Source organism: Phoxinus phoxinus, assembly GCF_949152265.1.
Source record: "Phoxinus phoxinus genome assembly, chromosome: 18".
Lineage (NCBI taxonomy): Eukaryota > Metazoa > Chordata > Actinopteri > Cypriniformes > Leuciscidae > Phoxinus > Phoxinus phoxinus.
Window position 1 is genome coordinate 14,580,173 of NC_136893.1, and position 15,720 is coordinate 14,595,892.

At 40.2% G+C, this 15,720-nt stretch overlaps 1 protein-coding gene across 11 annotated transcripts in view; it reads right to left on the reverse strand.

Annotated features, from left to right (window-relative positions):
• The window catches only part of samd11 (sterile alpha motif domain containing 11), an 89,026-nt gene that overhangs the window by 34,763 nt on the left and 38,543 nt on the right, over window positions 1–15,720 (reverse strand). For all 11 annotated transcript variants that reach the window (XM_079589660.1, XM_079589663.1, XM_079589654.1 and 8 more), the window contains one exon: window positions 7,654–7,826. In XM_079589660.1, coding sequence (XP_079445786.1) covers window positions 7,654–7,826 — 173 coding nt within the window. The remainder of the gene's footprint in view (window positions 1–7,653; window positions 7,827–15,720) is intronic.

Below are 15,720 nucleotides of genomic sequence, written 5' to 3' on the forward strand. Positions count from 1 at the left end.
CCCCCAATAGCTGGTTCATGGGGAAAGCGAATGTTATTAAAGAGGGTTTTTGAGTAAAAATACCATATTTGGAAGGTGCCAAAAAATCAGAGGCATTCAATGCAGTTTCAGAGTCAGTGCTTAAAAAAATTTAAAATCCGTGACACCGCAACGTACAGCAAAGCATCTTTCCGATGCCAGAAAGATATGGGTTTTTGCATCAACTGTGTTGTTGCTGGTAGCAGACACATTTCCTCACCACAGCACTCTCATGCAGAGCTGAAAGCACTTCCATCTGTTCTTGACGTGCGTCTGATATAGGAGCACTAGGCCTAGGAGTAGGGTCTGCGGTTGAATTTGGAGAAAACCAGCAGCACACCTGCACAAAGCTTTGCTTAACTCTGAACTGAGATTCAAATGTTGCTAAAGAGATAAAGTCCCGCTATAGGTAGCTGTGCAAGGGATTTAAAGGAATAGTTCACCAAAAAATGAAAATTATTCACTGATAATCTTCTCCTCCAGTGAGCTCTGCTCAAGACCCGCTACAACCGAATCACTCATTCGAGAACCGGATCAGTGAATGAATCATTCAAAATTGTTTTGTGAACTGAACAGATTAATAGAACAGATGCATCTCCAAAGTATGATTTGCTCACTAATCAGTGATACAGAATACAGACGTTTAGTAAATATCAAGTGGACTACATTGGCTTGAAATCTCTAGTCCTCATTCATTGTAACTGCAATTGAAAAGTAAAATCATTCTTTAAATTGTTCCAGGGAAGAAACAAAGTCTTACAACATGAGGGTGAGTAAATGATTCATTTGCGAGTGAACTGTTCCTTGCTTGTTGAAAATGCTTGTTTTGTTCACAAATGGCTGGGTATTCAAATATGACAGGGGCAACATCTGGATGAAAGGCATCTGATGAATGGCAGGTATTCAAGAACTGACTTGAGTTTAAGGCAGCGCGAAAGGCCATTGGACACAGACGTGGTGTTCCTCATGGCAGCAGGAGTGTCAGGGAGGGAAATAGTGCCAGCGCAAGTGCCCCTGCAGTGACACGGGAGACGAGAGCTGGCGCCAGATATAGAGGTCACACAGAGAGTTGGCAGACAGGGCATCCTGACGCCAGGGCTTACACCGTTACTGAACACAGCGATGATAGTCTCACCCTGACACACACACACACAAAGCGGTGCCAAGCAGAAAGTGGCAAGGCATGTGGAGAGGATCCCTCCTTTTCACAGAAAGTGACAGACAGTTTACACTATGAACTAGTACTGTAAAAAAAAGAAGCCAAACATGCTACAAAATTTAAAATTGTGTGGTTACTTTTCCCAAACAATTGTCCTGAACACTCATTCCATGTCCAGTGAAACCAGTACAGTTAAAAAAAATGCAATGCTAGAATGGGGGAGGGGGAATCAATATTTCTCTCTGTTTTCTTTTTTTTTTTCAACAAAAAAAAACACATCTGTTGTTATTCTGCTCACATTCAGACCAAGCAGCCGGGCCTCAGCTAGCGAGGAGAGCAATAAATAAATATCGAAACAGATACATAAATAAATGAGAGTGCAGTGCGTTCTCCAGAGCTTTCCTGTTGTTCCTGCCTTATAAAAGCTGATGGGAGGTCGATAAGCATGCGGGAACCCAGAAAAGTAGAAGTGGAACGAAACATTATTTCGCCACATTGAACATTGCGGTGTTGGATAATTTGAAAAGTAAACAGTGGAAAAAGCCTAAAAGAGCTCTGAGATGGGGTGCAAGGTCTTTTTAAATACAGCTACCTGCCCTCTGTAGATGTGACATTAATGACATTGATTAACTGATGTGGCTGAAGCAAAACCAATCAAAGGAGATGCTAACAGGAAAACAACACCTGATTAAAACATCCTCACTGCTTTAACTACTCACTCTCGCTTGACAGGCAAGGGAAACGTAGTGAGTAGGGATGCTGATCATTTCCTAAGAACGTAAATATATCGAATATCTTATAACACAGACATTTACAATGCAGAGAGATTTTACAGCAACAAGTGGTCTACAGTTACATTCGAAGCAGTTTTATGGTTTTAATACCCTACAATGACTTGGATGAAAACATTTGCAGAATTAGCGGAACAGCAAACAAAAGCTTGGTTCACCCAAACTCTAACGAAGATATACCAAATATATTTCACGCCAAAAGTATTAAAAGTCTGAGGGAAAATAGTCTATGTGAATTCTGCTAATTATTCTAAGATTACTTGAATGATAGCAATGAGCTAAGAAAAATATTAATATAGATTTAAAAAAAAAAAAAAGTTGTGTAAACAAATTCACAGAGAAACATTTTGTTATTCAAGTCCTAAAAAATTGGATTTGGCCTTAATTCCAGCCCTATGAATTTAGAGGTTGTGGATATAAATCAACAAAACAGTTGTAGAGTATGTAGCGGGATACATTTGTCCATTTCTAACAACAGGGTTTTAAACGGCACTAGTTTTCCTGTAAATAATAAACTGTAGAATGTTAAGCCTACAGCTGTTACTTGGGAAGAGCCCTGGACATACTAAAAGTTCCAGAACTGGAACCCAACCACTAATTATTGCCTTAAGAGAAGGTTCTTTCCAGGAATCCTACAGCATCACGTCCCCTTCCCAGCAGTGTGTCGTGCAGCGCTCCAGAACTGGACAGAGAAATGTCTTAACAAAACAGATGAATGAATGGAGCACATGGTCACATCATTTAAAGTAAACTTTTGAGTAGCCATCATTTCCTCCGGTGGACCACACAAATGACTGAATATGAACGATTCTACTAAACCTGTGTGAGCGTACTAAAACCAACCAACCAAAAATATAGCCCTTTTATTAAAAAACTAAAAACTTAATCATCAGCTGAATGTCTTTGCGAGGGCAAAAAAACCTTTAAAGGAAAATTATTCACACCAGGCTACTAGCCATTCCTTGTAAACGTATAACATGTGGGTCTAGTATTTTGTCTGTTGTATAGTACATCAGAATAAATTTCCAAAAATACCAAAACACTGGTGTCGAGACACTCAACAATATTGCTATAATAAAAAATAAAACAAAAACAGTTTAAGCGTCAGATGAAAATGCCCTTGACTGTACATACCAGCATTTTAAGAGCCTGGGCAGTTACAGTGCGCTAAAGACGGCGGTTTGGGTTGGCTTCAGTCCTGAGGTTTGGACCAGCTGATTTCCACTTCTGGATAGCCAAATGCTTACATTCAGGTCCAGACAGCCACCAGGGAAGAGGACGGCAAGCCTTGCTGGACAACGCTTCTAATGCTAAACACAGACAGCTCAGGCCCTTCTCTGAAGAGGCCGCAGAAACCCGGGGGAAGACCGACAGAATTTCTATCCAGACAGGTGCAACAGTTGTCTGATATATTTCCTTTCCCTGTCCCTCGTGCTCAAGGGGAGGGTCCACCATTCTGGAATCAACCTGCCTCCTCCTCCCCTCCTTCATCTATTCATCTAATCCACTTATGTTTCTGCACTTAGTTTTTTCCATAGGTTGTAAATAAGAAAAAAATCAACAAAAATCATGAGAGTATCGTAAGTAAATCAGCAGTTAAATGCCAGGTAGTTTTACACAAGAGAAGAAATTGGCTTTATAATTACATTAGAAATATTACAAGAGATCATATGGGATGGGCAATGTTTTTTGGAGGCTTTTCTTAGCAGGTTGTCCTCTGAGTAAGTATACTATCTTATATAATCCATGATGGTTACTCAGTAATTACCCAGACAAGCAGTCAGCACTTCTCAAAGCCCTGGTGTTGACACACCTGACTGAGCACAGGTAGGCTTCAGGAAATGATTGGCATGACCTTGAAGACTAATACTATGACAAACATCTCATACCTGCAAATTTTATAGCTAAAGCATATCGCGAAAGTGATCGTTTTCAGATAGGATGCCAGTCGATGCATGGCGTTGTCTTTATCGGTTGACTTACTTAAATTTCAAAGATTATAAAACCAAGCCTGTTATTCTGTTATTCAGTACGGTATTTATACAGATTGTCTAGTGTATCATGACCCGAAGACCCTCAACCTCCACATGCGAAATCACTAAGATGGAATATAAAAGACCAAGCTAAGGTGCTACACTTCAAGCTAACCAGGCTGTTTTCGAAGAAAGAAAGATCTGTATCCCTGCAGGATACAGGAGGAATGAGGACTAATCACCTATAAACCTGCTGGCCATTAACATTAATCTGGTTAAAAGATATACAGAGTCTTCTTTAAGATGTCAAAGTGTACCAGCTTTTCTCACGGCAGTGGGTGGAAATCCCTTGAAAACCGACTGCGCACAATTGCGGAAATGTGTATTCGTCAGCCTCATGTTTAAAAATACCTTTATAGGCAGAATGTTAAAGTACAGTGGGGTCCAAAAGTCTGAGTCCACATAGAAAATCTGGGAAAATCTTATTATTTAAACCTGGAAATAAACAAAAAGTTTTAGGATTTAAAAAATATTTTAACAAAGAAACTTTTCTTTGATATCAAAATTAATGATATAGGTCACCAATCCAAATAAATTTGTGACACTGATCATGTGAACTACTTTGTACAGATGGTGAGAAGTTCTTCTTCCACTGAAGCTCAAGAGGTTCATCTCAAATCATGCTAGAGAACATGATCCTCAAGTTTGACAAACTTGTGGAGTGCATGCACTAAACTGCTGCAGTCATTAAAGCAAAAGTGAAAAACAAATACGAAGGCATTCTGAAATTAAATGCTACTTTTCATTCAAAGATGATAATATAGTTTGCAATGAAAAAATTGCATTCAATTAGAAAAATGTCTTGTGTTTGAACTCCACTATATATAAGCAGATACATTTGGACTGAAGAAACGCTATGCACACTACCACAACACTAAAATAAACTGCAAATGATGAGGCGTAAATACGATCAAACGCAAAAAAGAATTCCCCATCCTTCACCATCCATTGACTAAATCCAATTTGTTAAGACCCCTCCACAACTCACTTACCCAGTCCAGATCAATGGAAATTGAATTTCATAGATTGAACATCCCATTATCTCTTTCGGTCAGATCCTCATCTGAGTAAAGTAGGGGTGAGGTGAGCGGCCCCGGAATAGAGGAGAGACGTGGCTCCTTGCAGTCCGCCGCCTTTAACAGGGTAAAAGCCCTAGATATTAGTCATAAGTGTTCTTTAAATTCATTAGCATCTTCACACGCGGGCATCTGAAGTGTTGGGGGGAGATCACTGTAATGAGTTTAGCTGGCCGGTTCTGGTTCCTGTGCCGTCCTCGATGTCACAGGGTAAGTGGCTGCTAGGAGCCAGCGGCTTTATAAAAGCACAATATAAGCACCCTCACATCACTCAGTTTTGGTCAATGATGTTTTTAATGAATATGACAGCTAGCTAGCATCCTGTGTTAGCTTGTAGGGCTCCACAAAAAGGACTGATTCAGCTATGACCTGCCTATGCTGGAAGAGGGCACGTCCTCATACATACGAATAGGCTGTCTTGAGAATGATATCCTAACAGTGCTGTGTAATGACCCAAATGTACTGCTTAACACCAATGGGCATAAACCCAAGCCTCTTACACTCAACTGACTCAACCATTGGAATTCATTCGCCATTTACTGCAGCAAAAAAAAGTATATAACTGCACAGCTACAACTATTACGGCAACTAAATAAGTCAAATTTTTCGCTATACGCATTGGCGGTTGCTTTAAGAAAACCTGACAGGAGCTAGGGCTAACCAAGACATTTTTAGCAAGAGCCGAGTGGCTAATGAGAAAAAGGGAATATTGTCTTCTCTTACTCCTCTCATTAGAAGCACTGAAGCTTCCTGGAGATTTAACAATCCAGCATAGCGCAACATACACCGCCAACACAAACTCTCACTGCAAACACCATCGAAACTGCTGCTGACACTTCTATTCAAAAAGCATGAGTGAAAAATCACCTAAAGACCCCCGAAAGCCAGAAAGCCTGCAGTCTCAAAGCAAAAGCTAGCTTTGAAAGGCATGCTCTAGTGATTAAAGGAAACTTAATAATAGATCAGAACCCCAAGGCCGGACTTTTCAACAAGTTCTTTAGTACAAGCGGAGATGGTCTGACAAAAATATGGTTCCCCAGACTCACCTGCCAGGGCTGACATCTGCTGGCTAGTTATCACCTGTAATGCATTTAGGCAGAGCAAAACCACTGGCGGAAAAACCGTTCGCTTTAGCCACTGCTCTTAGCTCACTGCTGCACTGACCGCAGGCTCATAAGCTTCTTCAGGCTTGTGTGCCAAGGAGGAGGGAGGCCAAACACAGCTCATGAAGATTTAATGAACACTGAATTCCCTCGCACTGATTGAAGACGGAGATGTGGAACTTGTAGCACATCACTGCATGAATTTTATTTTTTGTGGAAAGCAGAAATTATGATTGTTCCAAAAACTGGGAAACTTAATTATGCTGCCTCATTTAGGCCAAATTTTAAAGCACCATTACATTAATACTTCACAGAGACCGCAATCCCAGAATGTATTGCAATGGCCTCAATAAAAAAAAAACTTAACACTAAAAAGTATCAATAAATATGCTTAGTGTAATTAAAAATAGATAATTTGACCCAATATTTGTGCTTGGAGTAAGTGGAGTAACTCACTGGTTGTAGATCACTAGATTTCATCTTTTCTATGCTTCTTTCAAAAAATGTATCTTATCAATATTAAACTGCTCTAGCCAGATTGTTATAGCATAAATGGCATACTTTTATATACCATGGTACTCAATTATCACTACAACATTTAAATGGTACTTTCAGGTACTAACCAAAAATGCTACCATGGTCCCACTATATAGCACATGCGCAAATGGATTTTGATTGTCTGTCAATATTTGTATCGCTCATCAGCAATAAAAAAAAATATTCTGAAAGTGATTCCAATGATATTGTTCCTCTGTTGTTATTGTTATATAGCTGTGGTGTGGACTGCACTATTCTCATAGAATTACAACGATTGTTAAAACTTTATAGTTACAGTTTTTGTCCTTGATCTGAAATGCCCTTTAGCGATTGGTGACCAAGTACTCTATTGCTTCCCACATTCTTTAGCAAGTGCTATGACCAAAATATAATGATGCATGCGGTTAGGGCACATGCTTAAATATTAAAGGTGAGAAATGTAACTTTAACACGCAACAGGAAAAGCATTAGGTGAAAACTCTCGAACCATTCTGAGATCTATGGCATTAAGAAAGTTGCCACATGACTGCAAATACCTCATCAACAATATCACTTTTCATATGGTTCATGAGAAGACCTCATGTTTATTTCTGTGCATGTATCCTGTGGGCTCCCAAGCATGGCTATTTAGAGTTGGCACATCCTGTGTGTCTGTAGTATCAGCCAAAAGAGTAAATGAGTGAATTTGTGTGTGTTAGAGGGTGTGTGTGTGTCAAAATAGGGGGCTATGGGGGTAAAGACCTAAGGGTTCTTTAAAGCTCTTTGGTGGTATACTGATGTCTGATATGGCTAACCCCTTTCCGGCAGATCATGGTTGATGTATCAATCCCTGGCACTGGGATTGGCACTCTACTTTTTGCCCACCCACCCACGCTCTCTCTCTCTCTCTCTCTCTCTCACACACACACACACACACACACACACACAAATTCTCACCTCTTTCTCATGATAGTGTAATGCAGCTCTTCTTGTTTGATGTCTGCATGATCTCCACTGGCCCGCTCGCTGCCCTCGCTGTCGTCACTGCTGAAAACGGAGGCCAGCTCCTTTTTGGGCACCCGTGTTGGCGGCAAGGGGATGGTGCGTTTCTCTGCCAGTCGCCCACGGTTCTGCAGGAGCACAGAGGGGACAGACAGACTGAGACTCTGGGAACAGCCTTCTCTGATTTTACTGGCTTGAACTGCAGTACAGTGAAATGGCTAATGTTCCCGATCCGTCACACTTTCAATTCTCTTTAGGCTGATAAATCACATTTTGAATGTATTACTGTTGTATTCATTATGTTTTTGGATTTGCATTATGAATCAGTCTCAGTAAAACTGATTCATAAAAGGCTAGAGTTTTTGGTGCGCACATAGACATAAAGCGATGTGAATTCATAATTTACCTCAGCAGATACACTACTCTATTTTGTCATTTAGCACAGGGGTTTTGAATCAGCAAAAGTAAATCAATAAATCAATAAATAGAAAATATCTTAAAATAAATAAATAAACAAAAGGGACCAAATTATTAATGTTTAATCCTAAATCATAAAATTCAAAATGAATAATGGGGATCACTTTTAAGGGATCCAGGATTGATGGCATCAAAAAGTTTGAAAATCTAAAGCAACCTGGGATAAATGACAATGGTGATAATTCAAGGAATCACTCCTTGTGCAATCTTTTGGTTCTTGAGTCATTTATCTAACCACTAAGCTACACCACTCCCGATATTAACACCTTCTTATATTATGCAGCTGTAAAGAATGACAATTAAAAGTTGCAGTTAAAGTTAGTTTTACACTGAATTCCAGCAACTAGTCACTCCAATTTCTCCCGCTGTCATATGACCTACACAGATCAGTCTCACAGATCATGAATCATGAAACACAGGTCACAAATCATGAAGAAGTAATGACAGAATAAAGGGTGGAAATGCACAACATGCTGAATTCCCTAAATAACAGCAAAACTCAGTCAAAGAGATCCATGCAGAGGGAGACCATTGATCCACGAGACTAGTGATGGAGGATGGGTGAGTGAATGGGACGTGATAGTGATTCCGTCTCTTCCTTTTCCCTCTATCCGCATCAGACATCTAAAGACAGCGAAGGATGAAGGAGATGAGAGGCCCTCAGGGTTTAGTGTGTGAAGCTGGGCGACCTTTAATGTGACCTGAAGGGGTCAGTGCAGATTTCTGTGCCTCTATCTCTATCCATGAGTGAACAGAGAAGGAGAGAGTGGATTTGAAGGGAAAAAGAAAAGAAAAAGAAGAAGAAAAGGAAAAAGAAAGAGGAAAAAAGATGGATGGTTGCAAAAACAGTATGGAAGAGAGGGGTACAATATGTCAGCCAATAATCTAAGTAAAATACTAAATTTTTGCCATGTGATCATATATTTATTCAACACCCATCATGCTGCTTATGACAGAGGTGCACATGGGAAATTGCTAAAAACTGACATAAAACTTATGTAAAAGAACATTTTAGGGTGTACTCACACTAGGCAATCTGAACCGTGCCCGAACACGTTTGACCCCCAAAGTCTGGTTCGTTGGACTAGTGTGATCGCTCCATACCGTGCCCGGGCATGGTTTGTTTAACCGCTGCCTGGCACGCTTGGAAGAGGTGGGCCAGAGCACGGTTCAGTTGGGCTCAGTACGCATATAGTGTGATGATCGCTAACCACACCAGGGAACAGTACAAGGCAACCGTGCCTAGTGTGAGTACACCCTTATTGTCATACCTAACTTGCTGAACTCAGCATGGCATGGGGATTTTTCTAGCCCTCCTCCTTCCCCAGCACCACCTGACTAGATCTGCTAGGGGATTCTCCCTTCTTTCCTTGCAGCAGTTTGCATTCTATTCACTGTATTTATGTGCATGCTTCGGCAGTATTCTTCACTCATGCAGCAGCGTAGCAGATTTAGTCTGCCAAGACTAAGCCTATGTACATTCCGTTCTTATCAATAAATGCTGTTTAAATCTATTCTGCAAGTTGTCATGGTTGAAATATATATATACACACCAGGAACGTTTCATCCAAGGAGGCAGCGACTCCTCAAAAAAATAAGCACTTTTCCCAAAATTATGACAATGTGGTGTCTTTATTTGGCTATAAAGTGGCAGAAAGTGGCAAAACCACTTTCTTCTCATTTCAGTTCATAGCAAAAAAAGTAAAAAGTGGCACAGCTTACCCCAGTCTCCCCTATAGGAGTGTTGTTTACAGATCCAGATAAATGAATCCGGCTTTGAAAAACTTCAACTGAAAAGTCGTGTGTGTGTGTGTGTGTGTGTGTGTGTGTGTGTGTGTGTGTGTGCATGCTTGCATCTCAGGCTCTGTCAAACTTTGCCGAGCCCTGCAGCTATCCTTCCTCCACACCCAAAGCTCGCACGCGTGCACATACACATATGCAGAGCATCCCACAGGAGCCGAGGCGTGAGTGGCAGGCCGGGGCAGGAGGTGGAGAGACTAGCCAAGAGGCAAACAGGTGCAGCCCCTCTGGATTCTCTCAAGTGGCATACATTAAAAAGAAGAGGGGAAAAAAGCTGAAAAAGATGAAACCATCCCTGAGGATGGGCAAGATGAACACACTTTTTTCCAGAGCGACTGTCTTTTCTGTTTTTCTCTCTCTCTTTTTGCAGAGGAAGCGGATTTGTGTCTATATATTTTCTATATATTTTAACATAGAAAATTAGATCTATTTAGTTTGAGCACAACATCAAGTGACAGGTTTATTTAAATGTCCAAGTTGTTTAAACTGAGATGAATATTGTATAAACTCATGTGAAATGATATCAACACAGAACCGCGAACACACAAACAAACACTGCTTTTTTTTTGTGACATTCTATTCGTGCGGCAAGTGCGTTTTTGGAGCTGTTAACAGCCACTGGAAGCCGCGTATGAAGTGCGCCAGCACTAGTGATGCTTTATCTGATAAAGTTAGCGTTGAGAGACGGCTGTTACCCACATGGCCTCAGCGGAGACACGCACACACAAACACACTTCCCTGCCCCCATTCCTCCTCTCCAACCCCCACCCTTCTTAACGTCCTCCCGGAAAGCCCCCGTCCAGCCCCCTCGCTTTATTCAGCGTAACTGACGCAGAACCGGGGGCGGCTGCACACTATTTCCGGTAACACTTCCGCACAGAGGGAGTCAGGGAGGGTGCTTCAAAACAAAAACATAAAAAACCTGGGCTTCAATTCCCGCCTACAAGTACATACACACACATTCACACCCTCACACACACTCTGTCACTCAGGCATGGAAAAAATATTGAATATGAATTTCCTCTAAGCAGCATTTCTATGAATATGCCCTCCCACACTTGATGTCTGCCCTTCAATGACACAAGCTATATATACATTTGTACAAAACACACACACACACACACACACACACACACACACACACACACACACACACGTAAATATAAAACTACACATGTAAACTCGAAGTGATTAATCAGCTTGGATGATGTATCTGTCTAAAGCCCCATAAAACTCTTGAGCTGAGACGCTTCGAAGTTCTCACCGATCTTCGTAGAAAAGACCTCACAACAGGGAGTAAGAAAACAGCAGAATTACAGCACAGTAAAGCTGTAAGCCATAACAAGCCAGACAAAAACTTTGCTCAAAGTTATGCTGGGATGTAACAAGTAAAGATTGTAACACACACACTATGACCTCTGGTTGAAGATAATGGATATGTACATTACTCTTCAAAAGTTTGGAGTCATCAAGATTTAAAAAAAATTATAATAATACTTTTATGAGCGAGGATGCATTAAATTGATCAAAAGTGACAGTAAATTAGGCCTAATTTATATTCTTACAAAAGATGCCTATTTCAAATAAATTCTGTTCTTTTGAGCTTTTTATTCATCGCAGAGCTCTGACAAAAATGCAAAAATGTAGTACAGTTTCCACAAAAAACAGTTTTCAACATAAGAAATGTTTCTTGAGCAGCAAATCAGCATATTAGAATGGTTTCTGAAGGATCATGTGACACTGGAGACTTGGAGTATTGCAGAAAATTCAGCTTTCCAATCATAGGAATTCGTTTCATTTTAAAATATATTAGAATAGAAAACAGTTATTTTAAATAATTATTTTTGTAATAATATTTTACAATATTTATTTTATTTATTATCAATTGTAATGCAGCATTGGTGAACATAAGAAACTTCTTTCAAAACACAAACTCTTACCGACCCCAAACTTTTGAACGGAAGTGTAGGTTCTTCCTAAAGAACTCACTACAGTAGTGCCGCAGTCTCACGACTTTGAGCTCCACTGACTTTTATTCATATACATTTGAATATGGAAGACAGGAAACACAAGCTCAAGCGAAGAAGAAAGTTTGTGTTACGCTTAATACAAAAGTTCAGTGAACTCTGACCCGCAAATTCATACGGCAAAAAGATGCGTGACCAATAGAGGATCTAACGCCACAGATTGACCTCCTGTCTCAATTCAAATTTTATTGGCAAATTCAGTAGATGCTATGTTTTCACATTACAAACACAAATGTATTATTATTTGTATTGTTTTTTATATTATTATTAAAGAAAGAAGCCAATAGTGGGACATCTCACCCGGTTTGCATCCAATTTCACATGCTTAAAGTCTAATGTGTCCGTAATAAGATTCAAGAGCTAGCCTACTACTAAATAATACAAAATGTTAAAAGAAACTAATTTTCATTACACATTCATTTCTTAAACAGCTTCATAACTGCTAGAAGACTCAGTCCCTTTCAAGTACACCACGTTTAATAGTTGGTCTCTACGGTGAAGAGCAGTGATATAGTGAACAGGTGTTTCACGTCATAGCCGTTACCATATTGTACATTTTAAACCAGAACGCTGTGGTGACGAATCAGCAGTTGGGACCAGATCTATCCGGTGTATAATCTGCCGTATAATGTGTTTCAGTCAACTTCTGAGTTCTGAAGGCATCCTCACATTTTTTATTGTTGGCTTGGCTCAGATAGTAAGGATGATATGGAAAAGCAGAGAGACGCTTTCTTGATGCTGTGTTTTCTGAAAGGTGTGCTGGCCTTCTGCAAAGGTACACACACACACACACACACATTTGCACACAGCAGTAGCAGCTCATGACATTCCTGCAGCTGTGGCGCTCTCCCCCAGCACTGTCCCCGGGGGACGAATGCCTAATGAGTCACGCGTCTGTCTGCTCTAACCTCTCTCTGTGTGTGTGTGTGTGTGTGTGTGTGTGTGTGTGTGTGTGTGTGTGTGTGTGTGTGTGTGTGTGTGTGTGTGTGTGTGTGTGCCGCAACCACGCTGAGGGTAAGTGTGGAGGCGGGACGCTGGGCAGACTTGGCACAAGCTGGGGGTGGGGGCATGTGGGTCGGTGTGGCGGGGTTTAATGTGCCTACTTAAATCTATTGGCACATTCGCTAACACAGAGAAAGAAACGCTAAATAGTTTACATGCACACTTCTGTGGGAGCCTTGCCACAAATTGGCCATAGTGTTCTGTTACATCCACATGATGAGATCTAATCAACTTTTTTCAAGTGTATAGTTGAAAAACAATGCCAAATAACTTCCTTTCACCAACCCAAATTAACACTTTACAATAAGGTTTCATTTGTTAACATTAGTTAAGTACATTAGTTAACATAACTAACGATGAACAGCACTTCTACAGCATTTATTATTAGTCAACATTAGTCACTACAATTTTACTACAAAGTTAGTGCACCGTGAACTAACACGAAAAAACAATGAACAATTGATTAAAAAATTTACAAATGCTTTAAAAATATATTGCTCATTGTAAGTTCATGTTAGCTAATGCATTTACAAATATTAACAAATGCCACCTTATTATAAAGTTTTCACAAATGTGCACCGGTTTACTTTTTTGTTGCCAGTGAAACAAGCTTATTTATGGGAGTACCATAAGTATATGGTGAGTAAGAGAGAGCTGAAGGGCAGTGTGCTTCCCATCCTCACCCAGAACAACCCCCCCCCCCCCCCCCCTCCCCGCCAACCTCCCCCCGACCCATAGGGTGAGCGGGCTGTGTCAGCCCAGTGAAGCGTTCGCCGACGCGGGGAGGTCAGTGGCAGTCCAGCCATGCGTGCCAAGATTTCTCTGCCTGCGCGCGGATTCCCCCTCCCTTCAAAAAAAGACAGCCACAGGAGACCTTTATGGATAGGTACTGACTTCAACACACTCCCAAGAGAGCAAAATGTAGAAGCTGGAACTGAATGTATGACTGAAAAGTGGAGAAGAAAGATTTATGGGCCACATTTAAGATAAAGCAAGCCAAAGCTTACCGTATAAACAAAAACACAACACAGTCAATATAGCATATATTCTGTTCCGGACCAGCTTTACTGCTTTTCTATTTAGATAGGTGACCCTACCCGGACATTAATTATTATTATTTTAATATTAAGATTTTAGGTACATTTAAATGCATATATGTGAAAATAAAGTATTTATTTTAGCAGCTGTGATCATCTGTGTTGTAAGTGGTAATTTTTTTGAAGTTTTAATATTTTTTTGGCAAATCATATGTTATTTAATATATGCACTACTTTTCAAAAGTTTGGGGTCAGTAAGATGGTACAATTTAAAAAATTTTTTAAAGCAGTCTCTTATGCTCACAAAGGCTGCATTTATTTGATCAAAATTACAGTAAAACGGTAATATTGTAAAATATTGTTAGAATTTAAAACAACAATGTATAGCATGTAATTTATTCCTGTCATGCAAAGCTGAATTTTCAGCATCATTACTCCAGTCTTCAGTGTCACATGATCCTTCAGAAATCATTCTAATGGCTGATTTGCTGCTCAAGACACATTTCGTATTATCAATGTTGTAAACAGTTGTGATGCTTAATATTTTTGTGGAACCGGTGGTATATTTTTGATGAATAGAAAGTTAAAAGAACAACATTTATTTAAAACATATTTTGTAACATTATAAATGTTTTTTGCAATTTAATGCATGCAAAGTTAATATTGAGTAACTTACATTTTAGACATCATTTAGACAAATTATGATGCACTGACTAAAACATAAAATTATGCCAAAGCAGGATCAGCTGCAAAGATTGGTCCAGATTGAATGACGCAAACAAAGCACAGTGATGCAAAGAGTGAAAAGCCCTTGCCCCTGAAATGAGCACTCTTGAAATGCTGCTTGGCATTCAGATTTAAGGACTGTAACCAAATGTTGTGTAAAATTAAGTTGTAAAATTTAAATAAAATGCATATATTTATTTATATTATTTACAATAAATAAATAATGAAAAAATAAAAATAGAAGTTTTAGATGAAGTTTAGCATGGCATTGCCCTTTCTATAAAAACCATGTGGGATGGCATCAAACTGTATTTCAACAGTTGAGAGAAGAAGTGGGTCAGTCGTATGTAAAAACTGACATTTGGAGGAGTGCGTCCATATGTAGCCGCAGTGGCTTTGTAATGATCAGCTGCATGAGCTGATAGATAAGCCCTGTACCTTTCCCACATCGACACACCCAGCTCTGATACCAGTACACACAGTCAGGCGTCCCCCACCTGCCTGTAAAGCTTTCCTGCACTGTTTTCCTACAACCGACTTAGTGACAACATTTCCTGAATAATATCTCCAAATGATCTGAAAAAATATGTGACAGACAGTTTGAGATGTGCACAAACTCAGTTAGTTAAATGCTCACCTGTTTGTCACTAGAGGAAGAGGTTAGTGAGCTTTAAAACACTCATCTCTGCGGCAGCACAATCACGATTTGAAGCAAAAACGGCTAATGAAAATCAACGGAAAAAGCCTGTTGTGAGTTTGGTGCGGTTTACTAGTGGGCTCTAATTTGCTTTAATTCATGAATGCATCACACTGCAGAGACTGCCTGGCTGCTCGCTGCTGTCCTGAGGAGGGATCCTGCCGTTGCCATAGCAGCATAGCCTCGGCTCCATGTGAGGGATACAAACACACCGCTACACAAACCCTCGTACGGCGCACAGACACGCGCACACATC